The sequence below is a fragment of the Cygnus olor genome, chromosome 1 (genome assembly GCF_009769625.2).
Source record: "Cygnus olor isolate bCygOlo1 chromosome 1, bCygOlo1.pri.v2, whole genome shotgun sequence".
In the NCBI taxonomy this organism is placed as follows: Eukaryota; Metazoa; Chordata; class Aves; order Anseriformes; family Anatidae; genus Cygnus; species Cygnus olor.
In genome coordinates, this window is record NC_049169.1 from 112,250,702 (window position 1) to 112,274,284 (window position 23,583).

Consider the following 23,583-nt stretch of genomic DNA (forward strand, 5'->3'; position numbering starts at 1 on the left):
TCTTCTTCTGATGCAGTAGTAGAAGTAGCTTGTATTGGAAGGTGAACACTCACATTTGCTCCCTGCTGCAGTTACGTCAGCAGGGGCAGGCTTCAGCAGGAAAAAGGGATCTCACAAGTAACACTGAAGAAGACTATAGGGAAAATCAAAACACCCTTTTGTTCTTTAGAGAAAGCTTTACTTATTTTACTTTCTCCCTCCTTATCCTGTGTGGTGTTTGTTCTTTTTTTACTATAGTGCGCACACAAAAAAAGAGAACAAAGCTATTTTTAGCAGATCGCTTGTAGTTACATTTACTGTTGCCTCCTTAACCCAGAAGCTTAATTAGGGTTTAGGACAGTGTGTTGTTGAACTTGCGTATTCATGGTGGTAATCCTTTAAGTACGTTGTGTGTTGTCTGAACCCTGTAATACTGTTCAAGATAAAAGATACACGTCTGTAATGTTTCTAAATATAAAATAAGATGCATTTATTTTTAAAACAAAAATCCGTATGGCATAGTTTCAATAATGAAGATGCTCATTTTGCTCTTAAATGAGAAAGGAAAGGGAAATAAGTCTCTTTCCTGAAGCATCCAGTTGCTGTTTAACACAACTTCCTCACTGAGTTGGACTGTTGGGGGTGTCACACACGAGTTTACCCTGGTGAGTACCAAAAATACAGTTCATGCAGGAATCTCAACTAATGGCTACACTTTAAATATGCATATTTCTGCTATTTGGCTGAGAAATTATACATCGTCTGGAAACATCTGTTTTAAGTGTTGGACAGCAGATAGGCAGAGCTACATGACCATTTAAAAGTACTGGAATAATTAGTGGCAAAACTTTTAATTTTTCCTATTACAATAGAAATTATTTTAAATTACAGTTGCTTTGTTTTAAAACTTAGCCTACAAGTACGATTTCAGCATCTCAAGGAATCTCAAGAGTGCCGTTAGCAAAAAGTAAGGAATCTCATTGCAGAGGCGATGTGCTAACAACGTCTGAGCCTGCTTCTACTCATCGCTCCAAGAGCAAGTCAAGACTTTCATGTCAAGTCCAGTAGGTGGCATCAAAACAGTTCTGTAAAGTTCAGTGTTTGGATGCTTGTGCCCTAGCCCTAGGGCACAAAGTGAACACAGTGTTTAAATAGAGAAGATTCCAGGTAATCTGTCTCTTCCTCACAAAAAGCTTTGGTTTGAACACGAGCTTATCCAAATGACATGCATTTGGTGTTTCTGTGCACATCACAGTGTATGGTATGCGTTACCTTAGTGTATTAGATATGCCTTCAGTGAACCAGACTGACTTGTAACTATACTTTTATGGCACTCTTAACAGAGTAATATTTCAAATTTTGCCTTTTTCAGAGTGCTAGTACTATAGAAATCTGCACGAATACTGTAGCAGGCATCAAAAGCAGAAACCATGCTTTGTACCCTCGAGGAGTAGAAACACTTTTTAAAAATTAAAACAATATATCTGTCACAGAATGACAGCAAAACATGGATATGACTAGAGCCGCTTCTTCTTCTAGATATATGGTAACAAGCTGCACTGCAGTCAAACCTGTGTGCCTCTCTGTAGCTGTTGCCAGGTCTTGCGCTAGTGGGAGTGTGGGAGCGTGGTCACACTGCTTTCCTCATCACACTGCTTTCCTCCATCCTTCTGCCTGTGCTCCAGGCAGCTTTGTTTCCCAAGGTCTGCGGACATCACTGCTGGTGAAGTTGCCTTGCAAATGGTCTTTGGTGACCTAACTAACAGTGGGTGTTGTCAGTTCAGGATAATGCAAGATGCTATCAGAAGTTGACTTGCTTTGAAGCAGAGTAAACAAGGAAAGAAGGACGGATGATTTCAGCTTCTACCTGTGCTTCGGTGTGAATAGGTTTTAGGTTAGCAGAGCAGCTAGAGTGGAAGGATGTTTGCTCTTGCCCTGAAGCTCTGCCCAGGCTCGGGCCCTCCATGGAGGACCACCGGGCAGTGGGATTTCCTCTCAGGAGGAGCAGAAAGCACTGGCATTCCTTCTCCCCTTCCTCCTTGGCTGTCCTGCAGCCAAGTTAGTGGCTGTCCCGGTGGTGCAGCAGGGTGTGAAACAGAGCTCACCATAGCATCGGCCTTTCCTGCCCTGCCACTGCATCCACAGAGCCGTCAGCACAGCGTGGCCTTGAGGCCGGCACGGCGGCGCTCAGCCCAGACCAAGAGCTGGCATTAGGAATGCGCTGGGCTCGCTTAATCCCTGCCAGGGCAGAACAAGCGAGTCTGTGGAAGGAATTAAAGCTAAATGGCTGTTGTTCTCTGAGGTCGCACCCTCCTCACAGCTGCTTCCCACGCTGGGCCCAATGCGCAGAAGTTGTAGTTTGGAACGGGGTGCCTACGGTTCTTGTCCTTTGAGGGGACACCAAGCGTGTCGTGAAAAAGGAGAGGGGGGTTGTTAGCATGGTACGAGAAGGAAGAGCATTCAAAACTGTCTGATAGCTGGGGTTTGAGGCCAAAAACATGCAGGGGAGTTGTGGTAGGGAGGGCAGGGGCAGACGTGGGGTGCTGGCCCCAGGCAGGCAGCTCCGTGTCTCCTGGCTGGCAGTGGTCCTGCCCCGCTCGCTGGGTGAGCCTGCTTCTCAGCCAGCGTCATTACGGGCCAGGAGTAACTAAGCTCCCTCGTGCCGAAGGAAAAATAGAATTGGAGTTCAGCTTTCAGGGAAAACAAAAGCTCTGCTCGCTGTTCTCCTTTTTATTGTAGCTTCAAAGGGATTATAGAGTTATATAAAAACAAGCAAAATAAAAGTCATCTCTGCTCCTTCTGAACTGTTTCTTCCATGCTTAACCTTCAACAGGAAACAAAAAGTCCAGGAAAAACAAATTCCACTCATCAAGATTTTGGAGGTACAGGACATTTGAGGTCAATAGAAGAACCTTCACAACCCTCGTTCCCAAGATGTTTGGACAGGAACTGTTAGGAAAGGAATTCTTACAGCAGTTCCAGGGGCAGAGCAACTGCAGCTCAGGGAGGGCCCAAACTACTCGTTTACGAAGAACGTTGTGTGTGACTTCTCAGTAAAGTCACTGTGATTATCCTCTTGCTATGGATGAGGATGCAGAGACAAGTGACCTCTTTAAGGCTGCTCAGGAAAGCAGAACTGCTGGATCAAGGTAGTGTAGTTCTTCTGCGACACTCTCTAATGTTCTGTGCACGAGGTCCTGCTGCCTAGGGAAATCAGCTTGTGGCGTGATGATGCTCCTACCTGAGGGCTTAAGCTTGGGGAAAGAAGGGTGTGGAGAGCTCTTCCCTTTCCCAGCTTCTTTGAGTAAGACTCAGTACACAAAACAAACAAACAAAAAACAAACACAATGCAAAGAGAAAAAAGAACAGAGTGTGAAACAGCGAAAAATGAATGAAAATAGTGAGTGTCAGCTAATAATCTCATTAAGTAATGGCACATGGTTATGGGATTATGCAGAGCTGTAATAAGTCGATACGGCTACAATCTACAATTGCTGCCTAGGGCTCTGAATGAAAGCTTCTATGCACAGCTTGAAAGTTTTCTCCTCCGCAGCAATGTTTGTCATAATTGTTTGATTAATGAACTCATTAAATCTCAGTATTACTAGAAAAGGCATGTTGACCTCCTGACTGATCACAATTAAAGCGTAAATGCCACTTACTCTAGGCTCTGGTTAGACATCTGCTTAAGCAGCAGGACAGCCCCAAATCCAGCAGGATGTGGATGTTAGCAGAGTGTCACAACAGTTGCATGTGGAGGCCAATGTGTGCCATTACCTGCAATTACACTGGCGTTTGCCTGGTTATTAAGGTTATAACCAGTCTGGAAACACAATCGTCCATTGAAACAGCAGCCAGGCTCCCGCTGACTTTGCTGGAGTTAGGATTTCACCCTGCGTCATCCAAGAGCATAGCAGTCAAGGAGTGTAATTAAATCCTGTGCTTAGACCTAGCACAGAGTAATGCATCCCTGAATGTGCTGTGGAGAAAAATTCATGGAGTTTTGCTTTGGGGCTGCAGTGCTCCTAGCTGTGCTGTTGTCTTGTTTGTATTAATCTGTGGGCATCCACTGTTGTATCATGTTCCTGCAAGGTGAGATACTGACCCAGTCTCATTGCCACCCTTACTTTGTTGGAAAGTACATTATTGTGCAATGATGGCATGGCTCAGCTATTGTTGTGTTGCTTGATAGGTGGCAATAAAGCTATTTCAGTGTCCTGACTCGTGATTTTTGAGTCGATGTGGCAGACTCTCTCTTTGGGAACTTGAACAAACACCTTTGGCATGCGTCTCTGGTGCTTTTTTGTCCAGTAGGAGTTGTAGCTCCCCAGATTAGATGAGATGAGTTAGGAGAACAGTTGTCTCCCAGGAGCCAAAATGCAAGTTGACATACCTGAAGTCGTTTTAGCTAGTTGTATTCACCCTAGCTTCCTCAGTAGGCCAAAATATTCATGTTATGGGCTTTCAGCTAAGGTTATAGGAAATTGTAGCATCTTTGAGATGCCAGGTCAAACTGTGTCAAGTTCTGAATCAGATTTAGTGTTCAAGGTCTTGCAGTCATCTCAGACTGCCTGTTGCTGCTACAACAGGAAAAGGTTTAATAACTGCTTGTGCTATTGTGTGGGCTACTGTAATCTTTCTGTCACTTGCCTCCAGCTGTGCAGAACTGAAAGCAAATGATAGGTATTCCCCATCAGCTGTGACATGGCTGAGCTGGAGCCTAGAAATGTGCCCTCCCTTCACCTGGTACCCAGAGCTGAAGCCCCTTGGGTCTAAATGACTTTCAACTTCCAAAGGCCAGATGTGGCATGCCAGCTTCCCAGCTGTGCCTACCCAAATGTCTGCAGCCTCCCTTGCCATGACACTTCAGCAACTGAGGCTTTTGATTGAGTAGCTCACAAAAATCTGCCTACCATCCTCAGTCTGGACACAGCAACTCTTGGGGACACACCCCTGTGTCACAGCCACATCAGAAATGGGGATACATCATCATTTCTGTGAATTTATTTTCTGCTGTAAAAGCAAAGTGCTTACCATAACCACAGGAGATGGCACAGCTGGGCAAACCCAGCAGTGCTTCACTGGAGACTGCGGTACCTGCACTGCACAAAATACAGCTAAGATAGCAGTGCACTGTTAGCATCCCTTGTGGGCAGCGTGGGAGGAGATACAGCACCAAATGTGAAGATCAGCAGCCTTTTGGACTTCATCATCACCATCACAACCAACCTGTAGAAGTAGTCAGAAAGTACCAAATGAACAAGCAATTGTCTTGGTGGTTGTAGTTGTCGTTGCTGTAATCAGCAGCACTTAATCCCTTGTTTTACTCAGTTCCTCAGTGTTTTGTTAATTTTATCCACTGTGAAACACAGAAAATGGTAGTGCTGTAGTAAATTTTCCTCACAAATAGGCATGGAAGTTAAAAAGTTTGCACTTAGAAACAAGGCAGGAGGTTGCTTCTGTAACATCTCCAAGGCTGCCAGTCCCTCAGCTTCCTGGTGGCCTTTCTGTCATTTCAGTTAATGACAAACCGGGACTCAGGGCTTTGCTTCTGCATTTGTCATGGTAACATGTCTGTCCGGGTCTGCATCGCTGGCTCCACCTCACAGATGTTTCCCCACAAAAGCAGGCTGGGGCTGCTGTCTGACTCCCTGAAATTTGCTGTCACCAAGGTGATGTGGGGCAACGCAGAGCAACAACCTCGTTTCCTTAGCTCCAGCAAAGTTAGGGGGAGCGGAAATTTCAGTATTTAATGGCCAGCAGAAGACAGTAGCTGATCAGGAAAAGTTCACCTACTGCCACTCTTGGTCACATAGCGCTTCTTGACCACATGGCTGTCTGGAAAGTTTTCTTAATGCTGCATGAACCCTGATGGGATATTTTTTTTTTTTTTTTTCGTATCAAAGGCTGAATAAAAATATCAAATCAGTTGTAGGAACTGTGGGAAGGGGTTGTGGCAGTGCTCTGAAATGATATCCCCCCTCTGCTGCTTCTGCTGCCTGGCTGAAAGTGGGGGTACCACTGCAGGAACTGTGGGGTCTTGCTGGGACTTCACCCCTTTTTTTCCCCAGGGTAGGGTAGGTGAAACATGACATGAGAGACAGGATGAAATGAAATGGTAGTGTCGTATATTTAGGTCAGTTATGAGTACGTACTAGCAGTATACATAGTCTCCTTCTTATTAAGAAGGGCACAGTAGTTTTCAGTTAATTGTTATTCTTGTCTTAAGCTGTGCAGTGCTGGAAAGCAGTGTTCTGTGTAGGAAGAAAAACACAATAGTAGCTTTTGACCAGCTTTCATTTTTGCCACCTACAAAACAGCACCCATCTAACACTGTGGGCCAGCTGTTTTAGCATTTCCAAAAGTTTTTGTTCTCTGGCAGCGTGCGAGGCAATCGGCTATTTTGTTCTTGCTTGCCGAGAAAACTGTCAGTTGTTGCAGTACCAGAGGCAGAGGGTGACCGGAGGAGGATCCCGCGGGCTGAAATGGCGACCCATTGCGCGGGTCGAGCCGCAGGAGCATCGCTCCTCACGCATCCCTCGAGCTGCGGGGCAGAGATCTGCCTGCTCCAGACCAGGTGCTCATTTCCAGACATAGAGCTCTTCGTGAAGGTGAGGGACCTGAAGCAATCCAACTGCAGTGTGTGTGTGTGTGTGGAAAGCTTTTTGCTGTATTTGAGATTGATTTGATAGCATTGAGAAGGGTGAAGGAGCAGGCAGAACTGGTTTGATGTCTGTGTTGTTTGGTTATATAAAGATGGTCGACAAACATTCGTGAACTAACCTATTAACTAAGTAAACGACGTGCTTGGGTTTTTACTTCTGTACCCTTATGTTTAAGATAGGTTTCTAAACTGCACCTCAGGAGAACGATATGAAAGGTGTAAGGACTAGGCCTCTGAGCTCCGGCAGCAGCGTGGTGTGAAGCCTGGCGTGACCCGCAGCAGCCACACGAACTTGGCAAACCTCTCACAGTGCCATCGCACACAGGGGGAACGAAAGAGGGCCGGGAGAGGCAGGCACGGCTGCGTGACTCGGCTGGGGACACACCAAAGCATTAAAGCTGGGAGCCCTGGGTCGGTAGCGGGTAGAAGGCCTATGCCACCGCTGCGTGCTCGTCCCCGCGCCGTGTCAGCCTGAGGTGTGCAGCCTTTGGGCTTTGTTAGCCCCCGGTTCAGCAAAGCACGGAGACCCCTGTGGTCGGCTGCTCGGCAGCTTCCTTTCCTTCCCTGGGGCCCTCGCGATTGTTGAGTTGGAAACTCTTAATTATTTGATTTATTCTGTTTATTCCCTTAAGTGCTTTGGACGTTACATCTCAATTTACACAGGTAAACCTTTCTGTGCTTGTTTCCTGTGATCATAAACTGATTTAAGCCTGTTTTAATCTTGCAGTGACTCAGGTAGATTTATGCTCACACAGACAAATGAGGTAGAGACTATTTCCTCTAGAAGGACTGCTGCGATTTCAAGTTTGTTTTCTAACTTGTGGCACTATAATTACGCACTTTAATGGAAAAATATATCTCCAAGATGACAGGAGTCTTCATCATACCTATGTGCATGTTTGGAGAGGGATATAAAGAAACTTTGCATGAAAATATGCATTAGCAGAGATGAGTAACATGCTATATGTACTTAGAGCAGATCTGGATTTTCTGCTTCCCTACTACATCTGTTATCAAAATTCGCTATCACAGATGTATGCATACTTTTTTTTTTTTTTTTTTGTAATTGTAGGCTGGCAGTGATGGGGAAAGTATTGGAAATTGCCCATTCTCTCAGCGTCTCTTTATGATCCTGTGGCTAAAGGGTGTCATATTTAATGTCACAACTGTGGACTTGAAAAGGTGAGATCATAATACGAGTTCTCATTTTTAGAACAGCTTTACCAAAATGGTGATTTACGAGGAAGAATGTCTTTGATTTGAAGTGCACACACGCAAGTTAGTGCACATTACTTATGCTGTGATTTGGCGTTGTGCTAACAGGCTGTATGCCCGATACCTCTTTCAGGTTCACTGATACGAAGTGGACCAACTCCTTTGAAGCATTTGAGATTTTAATCTGTTTTGCAGTAGGTCTCTGTAACACAAACCTGAATTTGTAGCATTTCAGGGTGCATTCAGATAAGGGCTAGCTGATTCTCACACCCCCAGTGTAAGGCAGCTGGCCACATTGTGTTTTGCAAGACATATATTAGCCTGTTACTCTGAAGTTGAAGCAGTTCATTGCAGTGAGTTGAAAGCGTGGTCCCCACCGCAATTAACCCAGCCTCCTTCCTCCCACTAGGAAACCCGCCGACCTGCAGAACCTCGCCCCAGGGACGAATCCCCCTTTCATGACGTTTGACGGTGAAGTCAAAACTGATGTCAATAAGATTGAGGAGTTCTTGGAAGAAAAGCTAGCGCCACCCCGGTACCGTGTTCATGTGTGTGTGTGACTTCTCCTGCTTGTAGCCCCAGCTGTGACAAGGTGTGGTAGGACCGGTGCCTCCAGTCTGGGTGAAAGCTGGGGAGGCCTGGCAGTGCATGGTGGATGTCCTGGGGTAGCCCTGAGATGCCATCTGTGCTCTTCTCACTGCCTTTGCCTTCACCCCGGGTTTACTGTTGTGCCACTACAGTCATTCCCAAGGCATGAAATCCGCCCTCCTGCAGCAAGTATATGCAGAAACCTGCATACCGCTGCAGAAACCTGACCTCTTTTCCTCTACTCGTGTTTGCTTGAGGTTTCCCTCCTCAAACTGTACAAATAATTTGGCTTACCAGGAGCAGGTAGCTAAAAGGAAGCAGCAGTGAAAGCCTCCCACGCTGCAGGAGTCCTGGGTCAAAGAATGTCAGAGCTCATTCTGAGTGTCTGGGTGGGATAATCTCCATGTGTGCTGGTGGCTGGGTTTCAGATCTGTCCTTCCCACTGAAGGAGCCATCTCCACCTCTCCCCAAGCACACCACCAGTAGCATCATGCCCCCGACACAGGCACCTTCTGCCCCTCAGGGCAGCAGCTGCCCTCTGCAGCGCTCCCCCCTCGAGCAGCCAAACCTGACATAAACTACATGAGCAGCTGCTCCCCTGCACTTTTTCCCTCTTCTCTGCCTTTGGCAACAACAGCAGCTGGCCCGGCCACTCCAAGCTTGCTCGTGCATGAGCAGGACAGGCGAGGAGGCCGGGAGGAGCAGCAGTTGGTGCTAGCAGGGACTTTCCCTCCACCCCTCCTCATGGCAGGAGCTGGGCTCCGTTCAGCCTCACCTCTGGCTGAGGCAGCCTAGAAGAGGCACCAGATTGCTTGGATGGTGTTTGCAGCACAAACAATCATCTCCCATCTGCCTCAGGAGAAGGAGGAGAGCCACATGGTTTAGATATGGTTGAAATTCACACTTGCTAACTGTTTTATAGCTTAGGGAGGTTCCCTTTGAAAGTCCCGTGTAGCCATATATTACGATGCTGCAGTTTAAATAAAGTATATGAAATAATTAGTGGAGATGAAAATAAAGGCTAGTCCATAACTTCCTCATGTTTCTTTTAACTCCTCAGGTATCCCAAACTTGCACCAAAACACCCCGAGTCTAACTCTGCAGGAAATGATGTGTTTGCAAAATTCTCTGCCTTCATAAAGAACTCAAGAAAAGATGCTAATGAAAGTAGGTGCTATGGTCCTTCCACCAGCCCTGGTAGTCACTGGAAGAAAGTGGAATTGTACAACTCCAGCACACCGTGCTGCAGACATGCCAGTTACATCTGATTTAAAGCAGTCCTTTTCCAGAGCATAAAGGCTTTGGAAATATGCACCCATACAGTCTCTTATCTGGGGATTCCCAAAATTGGGCAGGTACCACTGTTGGCATGGGAGCGCCAACTCCAGCTCCTCCCAGTTCCTTCAGCTCCCAGGCCCACAACACTGCACCTTCCCATGCCCCTGGGAAGCACAGCCTGCTGGAACTGTGACCCTAGCTTCAGGTCTGCCACCTGCTGTCCTCCTGCTGCCTTTCTCCTCCATTGGTGTAAGTGCTGAAGTCTCCAGCCCCGTGGCTTTACCTTGCCACACACACCTCTGTAGAGCAAGAACCTCACAAACATGCATTAACTCATCTCCTCTGTCCTCCATCTCCCTCTCCGCAGCTGCATTCCTGCACCACCCTCCTGTGCACACCGCAGCCAGCCCTTCCTGACCCTGGTTGTTTCTGGTAACGCAGACCCGGTTTGGTTTTTCTCAGACTCCCCTTTAGCTGCTTACAGCTCTTATCCCAGCATTAAGTTTTAAGCTTAGGATAAAGGAATTGCAGGAGTTGGCATGGTCGGGTATCTGCGAGCTGGGTTGGTGCCAGGAGACAGGATGCAGGAGTCGACTTTCTGCCTGGTGTCAGAGGGACCTTGGTACAGGCTTGAATGACCTTTTTATTGTCTTAACCTAGATTTGGAAAAATCTTTGCTTAAGGCCCTGAGGAAGCTGGACAACTATTTAAATAGCCCCTTGCCCGATGAAATTGATGCTTACAGCACTGAGGAGATCACTGTTTCCAGCCGGAAATTCCTGGATGGAGATGAGCTCACCTTAGCGGATTGCAACCTCCTACCAAAGCTCCACATAATTAAGGTTTGCATTTGCTTTTCAGCTTCCTGAAGAGAAGGGCAACGTAGAAGCTCGGGTTCTTTTCTAAAAGAGAGAGGAGCCCTCTATCTTTTCTGAAGCCACACAGTAGCTGGAGTGCTAATACACAAGGCCGTTTCATTACAGCACAGCTGGGCAGATCCTCAAACTGATGACAAGTTAGAATATCTGCTTTCATATTTGGGCTGTGACTTCTTGCTCTAAGCCTCTCACAAGTATTAAATGAGTACTATATTCAGTGTGGTAGGGAATTATTTCTGTTTGCATTTCACATGCAAAGTGCCACGGACCAATAAGATTAAATGATCTTGTCTGTGCTAATTCAAGAAGCCAGCAAAAGCTGAAATTTCACTCTGTCTCTCCCACCTTTAAGAGTCCTGGTGACCGAGATGTCTGGGCATTGTTACAGCCTGTCCCTAGGCTGCCCTGGAGCCAACCAGCCTCTGGAAGGGAAATGGCCACATTGGAAACTTAACTGGTTTCCATACAAATAAAGTTACTTCAGAAACTTTCTTCCTTGACTATTATTTTGTTAGAGTGGACTGAATTGTTTTCAGACACCTTCAGGAGAGAAAACTTTCCCAAGAGGTGTCCTGGTTGAAACTATTCCAGCGATAGCAGCAAGGGAGAAAGCCTTTCCTGCTCCATCACAGCTCGGGCACATACATACAGTGACACATGAGAGGTAGCAGGGGTCAGCAGAGCCAGTGCAAGGAGAATTGCCTTGAGGGATGATGGAGGATGAATGTCAAACCATCCTTGCTGACCCACCAGGAGGTATTAGGTGTCATCCAGTAGTTTTCCCCAGCCATTTGAAATCTAGTATCGTAATTCCAGTTTTCCTTTTCTGTTGGCAGTGAAAGTATCCAAGTGTGAGCCAGTTTATTACTGTAAGATTACTCTGTTAATTCAGGTTTATGATATTTTAAGCTGCATCTCTTCCAGGTGTTGTCTGCTGGTCCACATAGCTCTGCATATTTATACGAATTAAATCCTTTTAAATGAGTTAGATTGTTAGCTAGCTTTCTTCATCCCATGACTTTTTTTTTCCTTTCCTTTTGTTTCCTCCCTACACTGTATATAATGACACTGTTGCACGCTGAAAAGAAAAAATGTTCATGAAGAGTAGATTCAGTTATTTGCAGATCATATGTGTAATAATATTTTTCTTTTTTTTTTTTTTCCTTTTAATAAAAGGTTGTTGCAAAGAAATATAGAAATTTTGATTTTCCACCTGAAATGACAGGGATTTCAAGATACTTGAACAATGCATATGCAAGAGATGAATTTACAAACACTTGTCCTGCGGATCAAGAAATTGAGTATGCGTATTTGGATGTTGCAAAGAGAATGAAGTAAACAGAAGATGTCTCCATTCTTCATTGCTACGGAGATTTAGATGGGCACCAGCCAAGATGGGAAAAAAAAAAAGCCAGCATACGTTCTGCAGTGTAATTTTAAGTTCTGTTATTGGCCAATCCGTCTTTTATAATAATTGTGTAGCATTATTTGTTCATTCTTAAATTATATATATATGTGTGTGTTTCTGTACAGACATATGTACACATGAATGTGTGTTCTGCATTCCAAGTTAAAGGCATTAGTCATTACTTTGTTGAAGTTAGGGAAACAGACTAGGTCACACAATTACAGCAATGTTACAGACTAGTGACTTATGCTAAATGACTGAATTTTAAGAAAAAAAATAGCCCTGTTTCTGACACATATTTAACCTGTCATTACTGCTGCCTCTGTTCTGTGTTTCACAGCTGTTGCCAAACTTTGCAGTTACTGGGAGGGTTTCTGTTTGCTTCCCCGCAAGCCTCAGAGGGCCGCGCGCCAGCAGCTGGCACGCAGGCAGCACCCTGGTTAATCCAGGAGAAAGGCCAGCCTGTAGGTGGGACCACACCTGGCTTCCCAGAAGCCCTCTCCTCTGTGCTAGAGACCTGCAGGGCAGGTCAACAAAGAACAACTTGTTCTCAGATTGCCTGAATTGTCTTTGGTATTAAAAAGAATTAATTGAAAAAAATAAATAAATCCTGCCTTCTTTCTCAGGGCTGCGTAACCCATCGTACTTCTCCACTCCTTGTGCTCCCAGACCAAGAGAGGAACACAGACTCACTGGCCTGTGGACTATCTGATAATAAATACTTGATAAGGGAGAGATTTGGTTGTCACAAGACATACGAGTGAACATCTTTCATTTGCTACTGGTGCAGGATGTCTTCTTGTCATCCTTACGTGACTCCCTTTCGGTTTTTGATCAAAGAGGAGGTGAGGCTGTAAGGAAGGAAATAGTCCTTTTACGCTTCCCTTTCTGGGTTGTGCTCCTGGATATTGGATTTTCTCAGGCAGTCATGAGGACTTCATTGCTGGGTGTCTCTCGGGTACAGCAGAGACATAGCTCCTGCCTGAGGTGGAGGATGGATTGGATGAACCCTTCCAGCCTCACGTGAGTCTGTGTTCAGGGCGGCCAGTGCTGGTGAGAAACACCCTCTGGGCTGGCATCAGGGAGCGCACTGCTAGAGATGTGTGGACTGTGAAAACGTACATCCGCGGCTGCTTCCTGCTGAGCAGGCTCTCAGCAAGAGGGTGCAGTGCTTTAGTCATAGGTCACCTGGAAGTCTCCTTCTGACGGATTTTGCCTGTATGTACAAAATAGATGTGAAAATGGCTAAAAGTAGCCTATGTAGCACCTGTATCCACAAAAGACTGGTACAAAATAGTTGTTCATCTTTGCCCGTGTCAAACGTACGCTTGTTTTATAATAATGTATTATTTAGGATAATAATAGGAGTCAGGTGTATTGTGTCTGGGTGGCTTCTTCTTTCACACTGCACAGTTCTTATGCAGTTGTCCTATCACAATTATTTGTAAGCAGTGTTAAATACACAGTTTTAACTTCTCTAGTTTCTTTAGTTTCCTCTATAGAGAAAACAGGCACAATACCTTTCCCCTCCCAATCTCAATTGTGAATTTACATGCTGGGGTTGGTAGCTGAGCAGTCACTCATCACATATTACTAACTTACTTTGTATTTTCAAATACATACATATATATATAAATATATATAAAATATAAAATCTGTATACCCTTTTCATATGCCTTACAAATTTAAACAGAAAATATACAAATATATAAATAATTTGAGCTGTGTTCTGTCTTTATTTCCTTAGTAGTTTCCTGGCAAGAAGCTTTGCAGCAGTGGCCTAGATTTTAAGAGGCAAAATGTAACCCAGCTTTGGTTTGTGTTGGAGGAATTGTGTCACAGACCTGCAGTCACATACCTAGGGAGCAATTCAAACTGACCGTGCCCATCACTGCTCAATAAAATAACAAGGGCCAGTGCATGATCCCTGACCTCAGGGCCACCTGGCACAAACCACGTGCCCTCTGGTTGGGGCTGGCCACACGTGTAATGGTTTGGTTTGGGAAAGATCAAACTAGGACAATCCAAGCAGCCATAGGCTGTCCTCGCTGCTTGGTGGCTCTAGCATCGGTCCAAGTGCACAAGCTTGCTGCTGGCCTCTTACTTCTCCATATAAATGCAGCTATGGCTGTTTACCCTCAATAAATGAAACAGAGCCTGGACTATTCTCTGGCCCTGAGAGCGTGTAGTAACATCTGCTTCACATCCATATGGCTCTTTTTTACCTTCCGGAAAGAGGGTGGTCACACTGGTTGTGGGGCACAGCACCTGGCTCCAAATCATGCCTGGACATTGGTGAGAGCAAAGAGTGAAATATATGCAAACTGAAGAGTTTTTTTTCCCCTTCAAATCTGGTATTGTTTGGAAGGATATTTGATTGGAGGCTTGTGGCCACTGAAAGTTTTTAAATCTGATGTTCTGTGGTTTCCTTATTCCTCTTAGTCATGCAAAAGCTGTTCATGGCTCCAGCCTTCCACAATGGATTGCTGGGCACACATGATGCTACCTAAACCAGCACATTATGGTTGGTGTTTGCTATTTCAGGCAACACAGGAAGAAAATGCAGGTAGAGATGTCACAGAAATGACCCAGCATATCAGAAAACTGCACTCACCTCATTTGCCCTGGGGTAGGGTGATCTAAAGTGCTCTCATAATCCCATAGTACATGAAGCCATATCCGCTACATGTTTTGAGGGTCTGATTCCAGCCCCTCTAATAGAACACGTTGTTTTAAGAAAAAGCCTTTTCCCACATTCAAGTTATTCTATCTTAAAAGACCATGGAAATATTTTTAAAAACAATTTGCCGGAGAATAAATTAGATGAGATAAAGAGCGAGAGAAAGCAAATGTTAACAATATCACCACCTGTCAGAGTGGCCTGGACATGGATGAAATATCTAGACATGGATTTGTAGTGCCTGATCCCATGCCAGGGCTGAGATTATGTTCCATTAGTTTAAGGCATGTTTGTGGAGACAGAGCTACTGATTTCCAAATGCTTACTAACACAAGTAGTCTTCTCTGTGGTGTTGCTTGTACAAAATTTGTTTTTATTATTTTATCATTTCAAATACAAATGTTTACATTTCCCTTTTAAACATCTATTATACGCAAGGCATATACTCAGGCAGTTACTTTATTATTTGCTCTTCAGGCACTTGTGTAGAAAATTCTTCGGGTTTTGAAGATTTCATTGTCAGCTTCAGTATCCTAGATACAGTCTTCAGAGTGACCCATCAACTTGAAGGTTAAACACTACTTGCGTTCAATGCAGTATTTCCAAAAGCAAGCTGAAATAAAATCAAATGCAGGGTAACTAACTGTAACATATTTCCCCCAATGCATTCTATTTTTGAAATCGCTTCAAAGGTATGAAAAACTAAACCTCATGAAAGCGAGTTGGTATCCATTATCCGTATCAACATGCTATTTGTTTCAGTATAAGCAAACATCTAATTTTCATGAGCTCCTTACAACTGGCTGAAGTTTAGCTTAAAAGCCACACCCGCTGGTTATTTCTAAGCTGTCAAGAACCAGTAATCAACTGCTAAGGTGAGGCGTGACCCTGAAAGGTCAAATCAACAGAAACTATCCAAAGCATGGTAGAACTTTGACTAGGTTAGCAAACTTCCCTCCAAACCAGCCACCCCAAGTGCTGCTAGCACCCAGTCACTCTCAGCTCCTCAGATGCACCCCATGGACCCTTAAAAGCTATTCAGAGGCTGCTGCCCTAAAAACTGAGTTTCCTGGTGAGATACCCTGGATACGTGGCAGGGCTTGGAGAGCAGAGCTTTGCCATGTGGCTCACTACTACATTCCCCAGTTAGCAGCCTTAACTGGCATTGTATTCCTGAACTACTCTTGGTTTTCTCAGATGACAGAGCCCAAATGTAGGCCCTGCTTCTGAGCTGTGGTGTAAAACGGCCTTGTGGATTCCCTAACACATGGCTCAGATCAGCATTCAGTTCTCTTTCATCAAGGAACTGCAAAGAAGGGCAGGAGCAAGGTTTTTCCAGGTCCTGGCCTAAACTGAACTCTTACTGATAAAGAAGTTTTTACTCATGAGCAGAATGCAAACAGAAAAGATCTCTTCTGAAAATGAACTAAAGGAAACAGAATCTTGTTTCAAAATTTGTAAATTATCCAACCTCTTGATTAAATGAAACCAATGAACTGAAGTCAAAATAAATTCTCCCTTTAAAAGCTGAGGGCATTTGTTTTTCTTGGAATTCTTCCTTCTATCATTCCATTTTATTTTATTTCAGTTTATTTTTCTTCAGTGATGAAAGGGGGAAAACAAGAGGTAGAAATGCTGAAGAAGAGAAAAAGAGAAAAAAAGAAATAGAGATAAAAAGAAACAACAGAATAACAAACCTTTTTAAACTCAAGACTAAAAAGCAAAACAAGACCTAAACCAAATCTGTACCTTCTTTTGCTGAAAAATATTTGAAAAGCTGCTTTCATCCAACTTCTTGTTCTTTATTTTGAAAACACTAGGATCAGCACCAAGCTACTAAGTTTCACACTGCTCAAATGATCTGCAGTGAAGAGAAAGGGTCTCTGGAGGTGAAAACACTGCTACTCCTTTGCCTGTAGGAATAACCACAGGACAGAGCTTCCAGCTCACTCCTCTGTAGGACATTGAAATAGCTTTAAATGGCTGCAGGTAATGAAGCCATACTCACAGCAGAGATTGCAAGGAGCCAGACCTTACACGTGTTGTAAGGAGGATGCTGTGTGTCACTCCCCTGACACAAGGCTCTGTGTGCCTCACACGTAACTGTGCTGTAGCAGATAGAGTTACAAGCCCCTGGGTGCCTAGGGATGCCTGAGCTAAGATGCAAGATGACAAGGATATGTCCATGGAGTATGAATATTGGCTGTAACACCTTGTGGTGTAGGTGCAAAGTACTAATCTGGCATCAGTACACTTCCTTCTAAAGGTTGCTCCTCTGCTGGTATCAGCAAAATTTCTTCTGATAAAGCCCCCATCACTGTGGATGTAATTTGAGCTAAACTGGAGGCCTGACCCCACCTCCTCCCTCCCTCTCCCATCTCATTCTAGATAAAGCATGTGCCTTAGCAAAAGCACACCCAGATAACTGCACCAGTGAACTGATAAACCAGTTGGTCTGCTGAAACACAGTCAGTTGGGTGACACTTCCAGCTCAGGTTTCCACTGTGTCTTCTGAAGAGGTGAGAGCAGCTACACCTGCTACCCTCGTTCCTGCACCCTCCTGAAGCCAGTCAGTCACCTTGGCTCTGCAGGCTTGTGTGACGGTGCTCTAACCTGGTTCAGCTGCCCCAAGAGCCTAAGTTATCCTGTTTTCCTTCACCAAGTTGACAGTCTGTCTAGGTGAAAGTATGCTGCTTCACAAGTTGAGTGGAGGTATCCACAACAGCCTGCTTGTACTGGGTAGACACACCCCTAATACCACAGCAAGGTGGTTCTCACCCAGTTAAGTGTTGTTCCTGGGTACATGTGGGAAGACACTAGAATGCTTTAGTCTGCATCCTCCTTTTCCTCAGTCAAGGAGTGGGTTTCTTGCCCCTGGCATAGGCAGCACAGAGTCTCTACCTAGGGCATGCAGAGGAGCTGCTCACGCATGTCTCATGCCAGCTGGGGCCAAGTGCACACCTCGAGCTAGAAGCAGTCCTAGGTACTACAGAAATACAGGCAGAGGGGCCACAAATTCAGTTGGCCCTACAGTTTTACGAGCAAGTGAGGTGAATGGCCTCTGTTGTGCTTGAACCCTACTGTAAAAGGAGCAGAATCAGGAGATTCCACCTAAGAACAGCTTTGGGCAGGACTGTGAGGGGTACTCAGTGTGCAGAAAAAGGGATCAATATGTAACAAGCTCCGAAACACAGCTCTGCTCACTTGAGCTTATAGTCTTTTCTTGCTTGTTGTTTGTCTTGTAAATCTTCCAGTACTTCAGATGTGTGTTATACGAAGTTGAAGTGAAGTACATCTACTGCTATCATTCTCAGCTTCAAAAATCATGAATTACAACTTTGGAAAAATGAGCTGACTTAAAAATTGGGAGAGATTGAAGAGGTAAATGTTTCCTCTTCCACTTTGCATGCTTTTCTATACTGGCAGAAGGCTAGTAATTAATTGCAAATCATAGAAAACAAAAATGTGATTTGGGATTCTCACTTCCACTCAGGGCTATGAACTGCTAGTTAGGTACTAAATTACTGATTTATACATCTACCATGAATATAAATCCAAAGCTCAAGAAATAGAAGGGACAAGGAAAAGAGAGAGAAGTAGAAAAGAAGAAGACAAAAGAAGAAAGAAAGTAAAAAGAGGTAAACTGAGACAAGGGGAGGGAGATATTCTCTCTGAGTAATAGGTAGTGTTTGTACTGCACGTACCTTGTATAAACAATGTTGTACATGCACACAATACACAGTGCCTTAAAGGCTTTGCGTTCCTACTTCTCTGTCAGAATGCAAACTCGATGTGTCTATCTGCCTCTCTGAAGAATATGCTTATAAGTGTTCAGGAACCACACTTTATTTTGTGAGAAATTACATGACCAAAATAGGAGTGGGAGAAGTTGTAAATGGAACATCCTTCTTCCCTCTTGAGTTTAAGAACTTGCCATGAAATTATGTTATAAATTTGAATGGTGGTTCATTCAAAATCATTCATCTGGATTAAAAACAACATCTCATTTGTGGAGTTGTCATTTTAAAACATTTGAAAGCCAGTTAAAAATTAGATGTATTTTAAAAAACAATCTTCAAAGATTTCATGCCAAAAATGTCAAAATATTTAATTTCTAGCCAGACTTCTATGTCACTCCCATTGCTGTAGAGTTTGTCTCAGAAGTATGCTCCCATCCACAGCACCCTTGTCACAAAAGGAAGGCTGTTATTCTCATTTCATACCCACAGAACTGAAGGAGGCACAAACAAAATGTTACTTGTCCAGAGACATAAGGCAAACTGTGGTGAAATGAGGTCTCCTATCCCAAGTCCAAGCCTGGGAGAGCTTTCCCAAAAGAGATTTTGTTATACTAACATGGGGAGCTCTTCTCTTTGGAAATAAAAGGTCAGATATGATTCAATTTGATAATGGCTAAAATGTCTATTCTCTGATCACTGTTCAGTGGTTTTCATGGCCCAGATAGGTTCTTCTTTATTGTGAGTGTCATCAACACTTGTCGTGATTAGCATGAATCCAGAGTTTGGATGGCTCTAGAGACTGAACTGATTTCTCACCTGTGGATACATTTTAGGGGAAACTGAATGACCAAGCTATGGGTTACACTAGGCTTTTTTTTAAATTAGGCACTTCTATCACCTTCTGCAACTCTAGCTATGGTACCAAAATGACCCAGCAACAAGATAGACAAGGTACAGCATCACTCCTTAAGTCCCACCTCTCTTAATTTTCCAGGAGGTTGGCAGTGCAGGCATCCAGAAGCTCTTCCCATGTAGAGGACTTACTGCCGGGAGGTCCTTTCTCGGTTCAGCTGGAGGATCAGATGGACCTTCATTTACACCTCCCTGTCCAAAACAATACACAGGTAGGGCAATGTCAGTGAGGCAGACTTTAGAAACTGAGAACACCAGCAATCCAGGGAACACAAAACACAGCATAGCTTGCTTTACTGTACAGTGATGAGAACTGTACAGATATTAAACAACAACTAGAGTAACAAGTAAGGGAAAGCACACAGCTGCCTGTTCTCACCATTTTGACTTTCTTTCCATGTGTCTTGTCGTAAGCTGAAATGCAAAAGGGGAAGACAGTTAGAAGCTGTTCTGGAAGATGATGATTCTGCTCCCTGCACGTCAGCATGACCCGCATTTGATGAGATGCTTCCATGCAGAAAATTAGCAGAGCTGGTTCTTCCCACAGCTCAGTTTTCCATAAATGTAGCATTGTCATGAAGCCCTCAAAGGTGAACATTACCTCTAGCATCTTGACAACTCTGGAGGGGTGCTAGCTGTATTTTTCTGTGCTGAATCAGTTGCTTTGCTACTGTAAAACCTCACCCATTTTTTCACTTAGGCAAAAGTTGCCTTTCAAGATACACATGGCTGACTTGAATCTCCAGGAAAGTAGTTCTATGCCCTGAAGGGTCTTTGAAATTGTCCTGGTACAAGAACACCTGCAGGAAAATCTGTGTCCCACAAGCATAAACCCACATCAATTCAGGCAGAGCTGCCTGCTCACAATAAATACATCTGTCAGAAAACCCTGTTGGGCAATGTAGCAGCTCTGGCAGTGACAAGGATCACCACAGCCTAATTTGTCTGACTGCAGAGTGGACAGGCTCTTTATATGCCTAAAGATAAGCCATAAAACTCAGACAAAAGTCTCTAGTACCAAGACATGTACTAAATTTGACCCGAGAAAGCTGCCAACGTTTCTCTTTTTGGTTTGGGTTTAGCTGGGTGGTTTTGTTGCACAGGATTTGTATTGTTTATGGACAAGTAAAATTCAGTGCTGGTTCTCACAGCAGGACGTTCACGCCATGATTTAGAGCAATGTTCAGTGCTCACAGACTTACATTCTTCATTTTAACATGCCCAGTTAACAATAAGGCTAGCATCAACTGTGCGCATAAATCCTGTTCTTTGTTTCCATTTGCACACTTTCAGCTCTCATTAAGTTAAAATGGTTTCCCTGTCACTTTGTGGAAAAGTTTTATGAGAGGACTATGGACAGATATTGAACTTACACTAAGTTAATGGTTGAAGTGAAATCCATGTTTAACATCTGAACCAGGCAGATGGTAGATCTGAGAAACTAGAATGTATTGAGGAAACACTCATTTGTAGCATGAAACAATGGTATACGTGAGTCAGGTTAGAAAGCATTCACCTTCTGAAGCTAGAACATGACCTACGAGTGTCAGTAAGAGAAACTGAATCTCCTCTAAGATTTGAAAGCAAAATATGGCTGGTCCAAATAAATGTCAAGGGAAATTCTGTGGCTTGTGGGTTTGCCTCTTGTTTAAATCCCTCCACCTTCCTGACTGTGTTTTTGCTTCCAGTTATGTTGAAATGTGACCTCTGCCCTGCAGATATTATTCTCTCTTCAATATTTGAGTCATGCTGTGTCACTAGTGTTGAATGACACTGCAAATTGTACTAGAAGTAAAATATACAGAACCAACATCAATAAATGAGGTGTCATTAAAATACTCAAAAACATCTGCAATGACATAGCTCACAGTAAGTTTTTTTACAGCTTGCTTTTCTTTCCATTTTTGGATTTTTCCAACACACTGAAAACTTGCATGCTTATAAGACCTTTTAGTGGAGAGTCTTTGAAATAGGTAAGTGTCGTCATTTCCTTTTAAAATCAAATCAAGGTATTTTGCTAGGGAATACATGTAAGGCTGAAGCTTCCTTCAGTTTTCTTGTTTCACCTCTCCTTCCCAAAAAGCCCTGCCCCAACATACAGACGAACATACAGAATTCCCAGTCTTATCATTTCCTTAGAAAAACACATTTAAAAACAGTCAAAGAAATAAAAAAGACTTTTAACCCATTCAAAAAGATACCTGACACTTTTTGTTACAGGATTCTTACATGCATTATAGAAAAAGGCATACACAGAATTAGTTATTTAAAACATTTTGTCTTCGCAAAAACAGTAGCAGATTTGCAAATTTCTAGAGCAAATATTTTTTTTTTGATAATTACCTTTGATTCCACCGATTTTAGGGTGTGCTGTGGGACTGGCACTTTTTTGTGCATCAAACACTGACAAAAATTTCAGGATCCTTTCTTGTTGATCAGCTACAGGAATCTCCAATGACATCTGCCTCTGAGCTTGGTTTGTGAGAAACAAAAAAGAAATGTTATGATATTCCTAAATGGCATGTGTAAAATAGTACCTACATACTGACAGTCTGGTTGCATTCACACCCAATTGTCCTGTTTATATATGTTTACCTCAAAAAGGTAGCCTAGCACTTACTGAAATTACAGGTCTCTAGTATAGCTCAGCTTAGTGGCAGTTGGCTGTAAAGTACAAAGGGTTTGTTAAAAGGAATGCAGCATCTTTGGCAAGCTGGTTTCCTCAGTGGCACTATGAGAGTTACTCCACCTGATAATATCTCACTGCATATCTTAGTTATCCCTATCATACTACTAAAGTCTTCTTTTCATTTTTTTTAGTTACATCTGTGAAGTTACATCTTTCCAACCAGACCACCAAACAATTACACCCACGACAGGAGACTGGCATCTGAATGGGATGTACGGCAGGACGGCATCGGGATGCTGCACTGAGGCAGACCTTACCTGTTGGAAGCTTTGGTTTTGCAGGCGTGGCAGGAGAAGCGGCTGCTAGAAAAGCATTTGAAAAGACCACAGCGATAAGGATATTAGCCAGCACGGTAGTTGCCATTGTGGTCAAACAGGATCTTCTGGGTGCCTAAGCCTGTACGGTGGGTGCCTTTCTACAAAGCTTGGCAAAACTCCTTCGTGTGCATGTTCTCTCTGGCCAAGCAAACCATCCCATCCCCTGCCTTATAAACCCTTGGTCTTTCCTCATTACCCGGAGAACAAATTCCATATCCAACTCCACTTCAGCAGCCTGCCTTCCGACATTTGGTGATGCGTCTTTTTCTGCTTTCTGTGGTTTGCTTTGACTCTAGTAACTGAGTCACCAACGTCAGAAGCCTTTTCTCTGCCTGAGCAAACACATTAACCGGGTGTCATCGCTGCTTGAACAGGGGAATCTCAAACGCGTGTGCGCAAACTTTGGGACTGAGCGTGGTCACCGCTAACAGCAGCCCGGGGCCGATCTCCCGGCTTGGCATTGTCAAGGTGCAGAAAAGAATCGGGAGCGCTACTTGGGCAGCCCAGATTTCAAACACGCCGGTGACGCCAGCTGTCAGCACAGCAAACAGTGAGGAGCTGGATAAATAGCAAAGCCTCCAAACTCAGTCAGGTCCTCCTGGGGACTGAATTGAAACACGAGGTAGGGGTGAAATCAGCCTGGATGAATCTGTCAGAAGCAGGGCTAAATCACCCAACTGCTGGCAGCCAGCAGTGGGGCGGGAGTGATGTGCTGCTGGTTCAAGAGCTTGCCTCAGCTTGCAGGGAGGGATCGCCAAGAGCTTTCCTCCTGTGTGTCAGGGGCACCTGAAGCCAGAGAAAAGGCTACAAGGGGCATTCTCAGTAGCAGAGTGGTGTCTGAACTTAAAAGCACACCCTGGGCTGTACTTCCCCAGCATACAGGCAGTGCAACACGGGGAAGAGCCCCAGAACTACACCGGGGAAAGGGAAACAGCTCAGAGTGAGCACTGACATTTGACTGGGCAAAAGTCTGCCTTTTGTTCCACGCCCAGGGCTGCACTGCAGTGCATGTACCTAACTCCGTATGTCCACTTATCGGGTTCCCCCGCTGCCTAATGGGGCTTCTCTACTTCACAAACAGCAGCTTTCCTCTCTTGGGCAGGGGAGCATCTTAGGTGCAGGGGAAGAAGTGGGGAATCCAGGTGAGCTTCCCCAAACAAGAAGAAAGGGCTGAGAGCAGTGCTTGGAACAAAGCACAGCTCTCTTCTTTGGTGCCATCACCACAAATTCGTCCT

General features: G+C 44.4%; 1 protein-coding gene across 1 annotated transcript in view; it reads left to right on the top strand.

Annotated features, from left to right (window-relative positions):
* CLIC6 (chloride intracellular channel 6) overlaps positions 1-13,673 on the top strand; it is a 28,709-nt gene extending 15,036 nt beyond the window's left edge. The window contains exons 2-6 of the mRNA XM_040545383.1: positions 7,716-7,825; positions 8,268-8,393; positions 9,507-9,613; positions 10,385-10,566; positions 11,779-13,673. Of these exons, the coding sequence (XP_040401317.1) occupies positions 7,716-7,825; positions 8,268-8,393; positions 9,507-9,613; positions 10,385-10,566; positions 11,779-11,940 (687 nt within the window). The 3' untranslated portion in view covers positions 11,941-13,673. The remainder of the gene's footprint in view (positions 1-7,715; positions 7,826-8,267; positions 8,394-9,506; positions 9,614-10,384; positions 10,567-11,778) is intronic.
* The last annotated feature ends 9,910 nt before the right edge of the window (positions 13,674-23,583 follow it).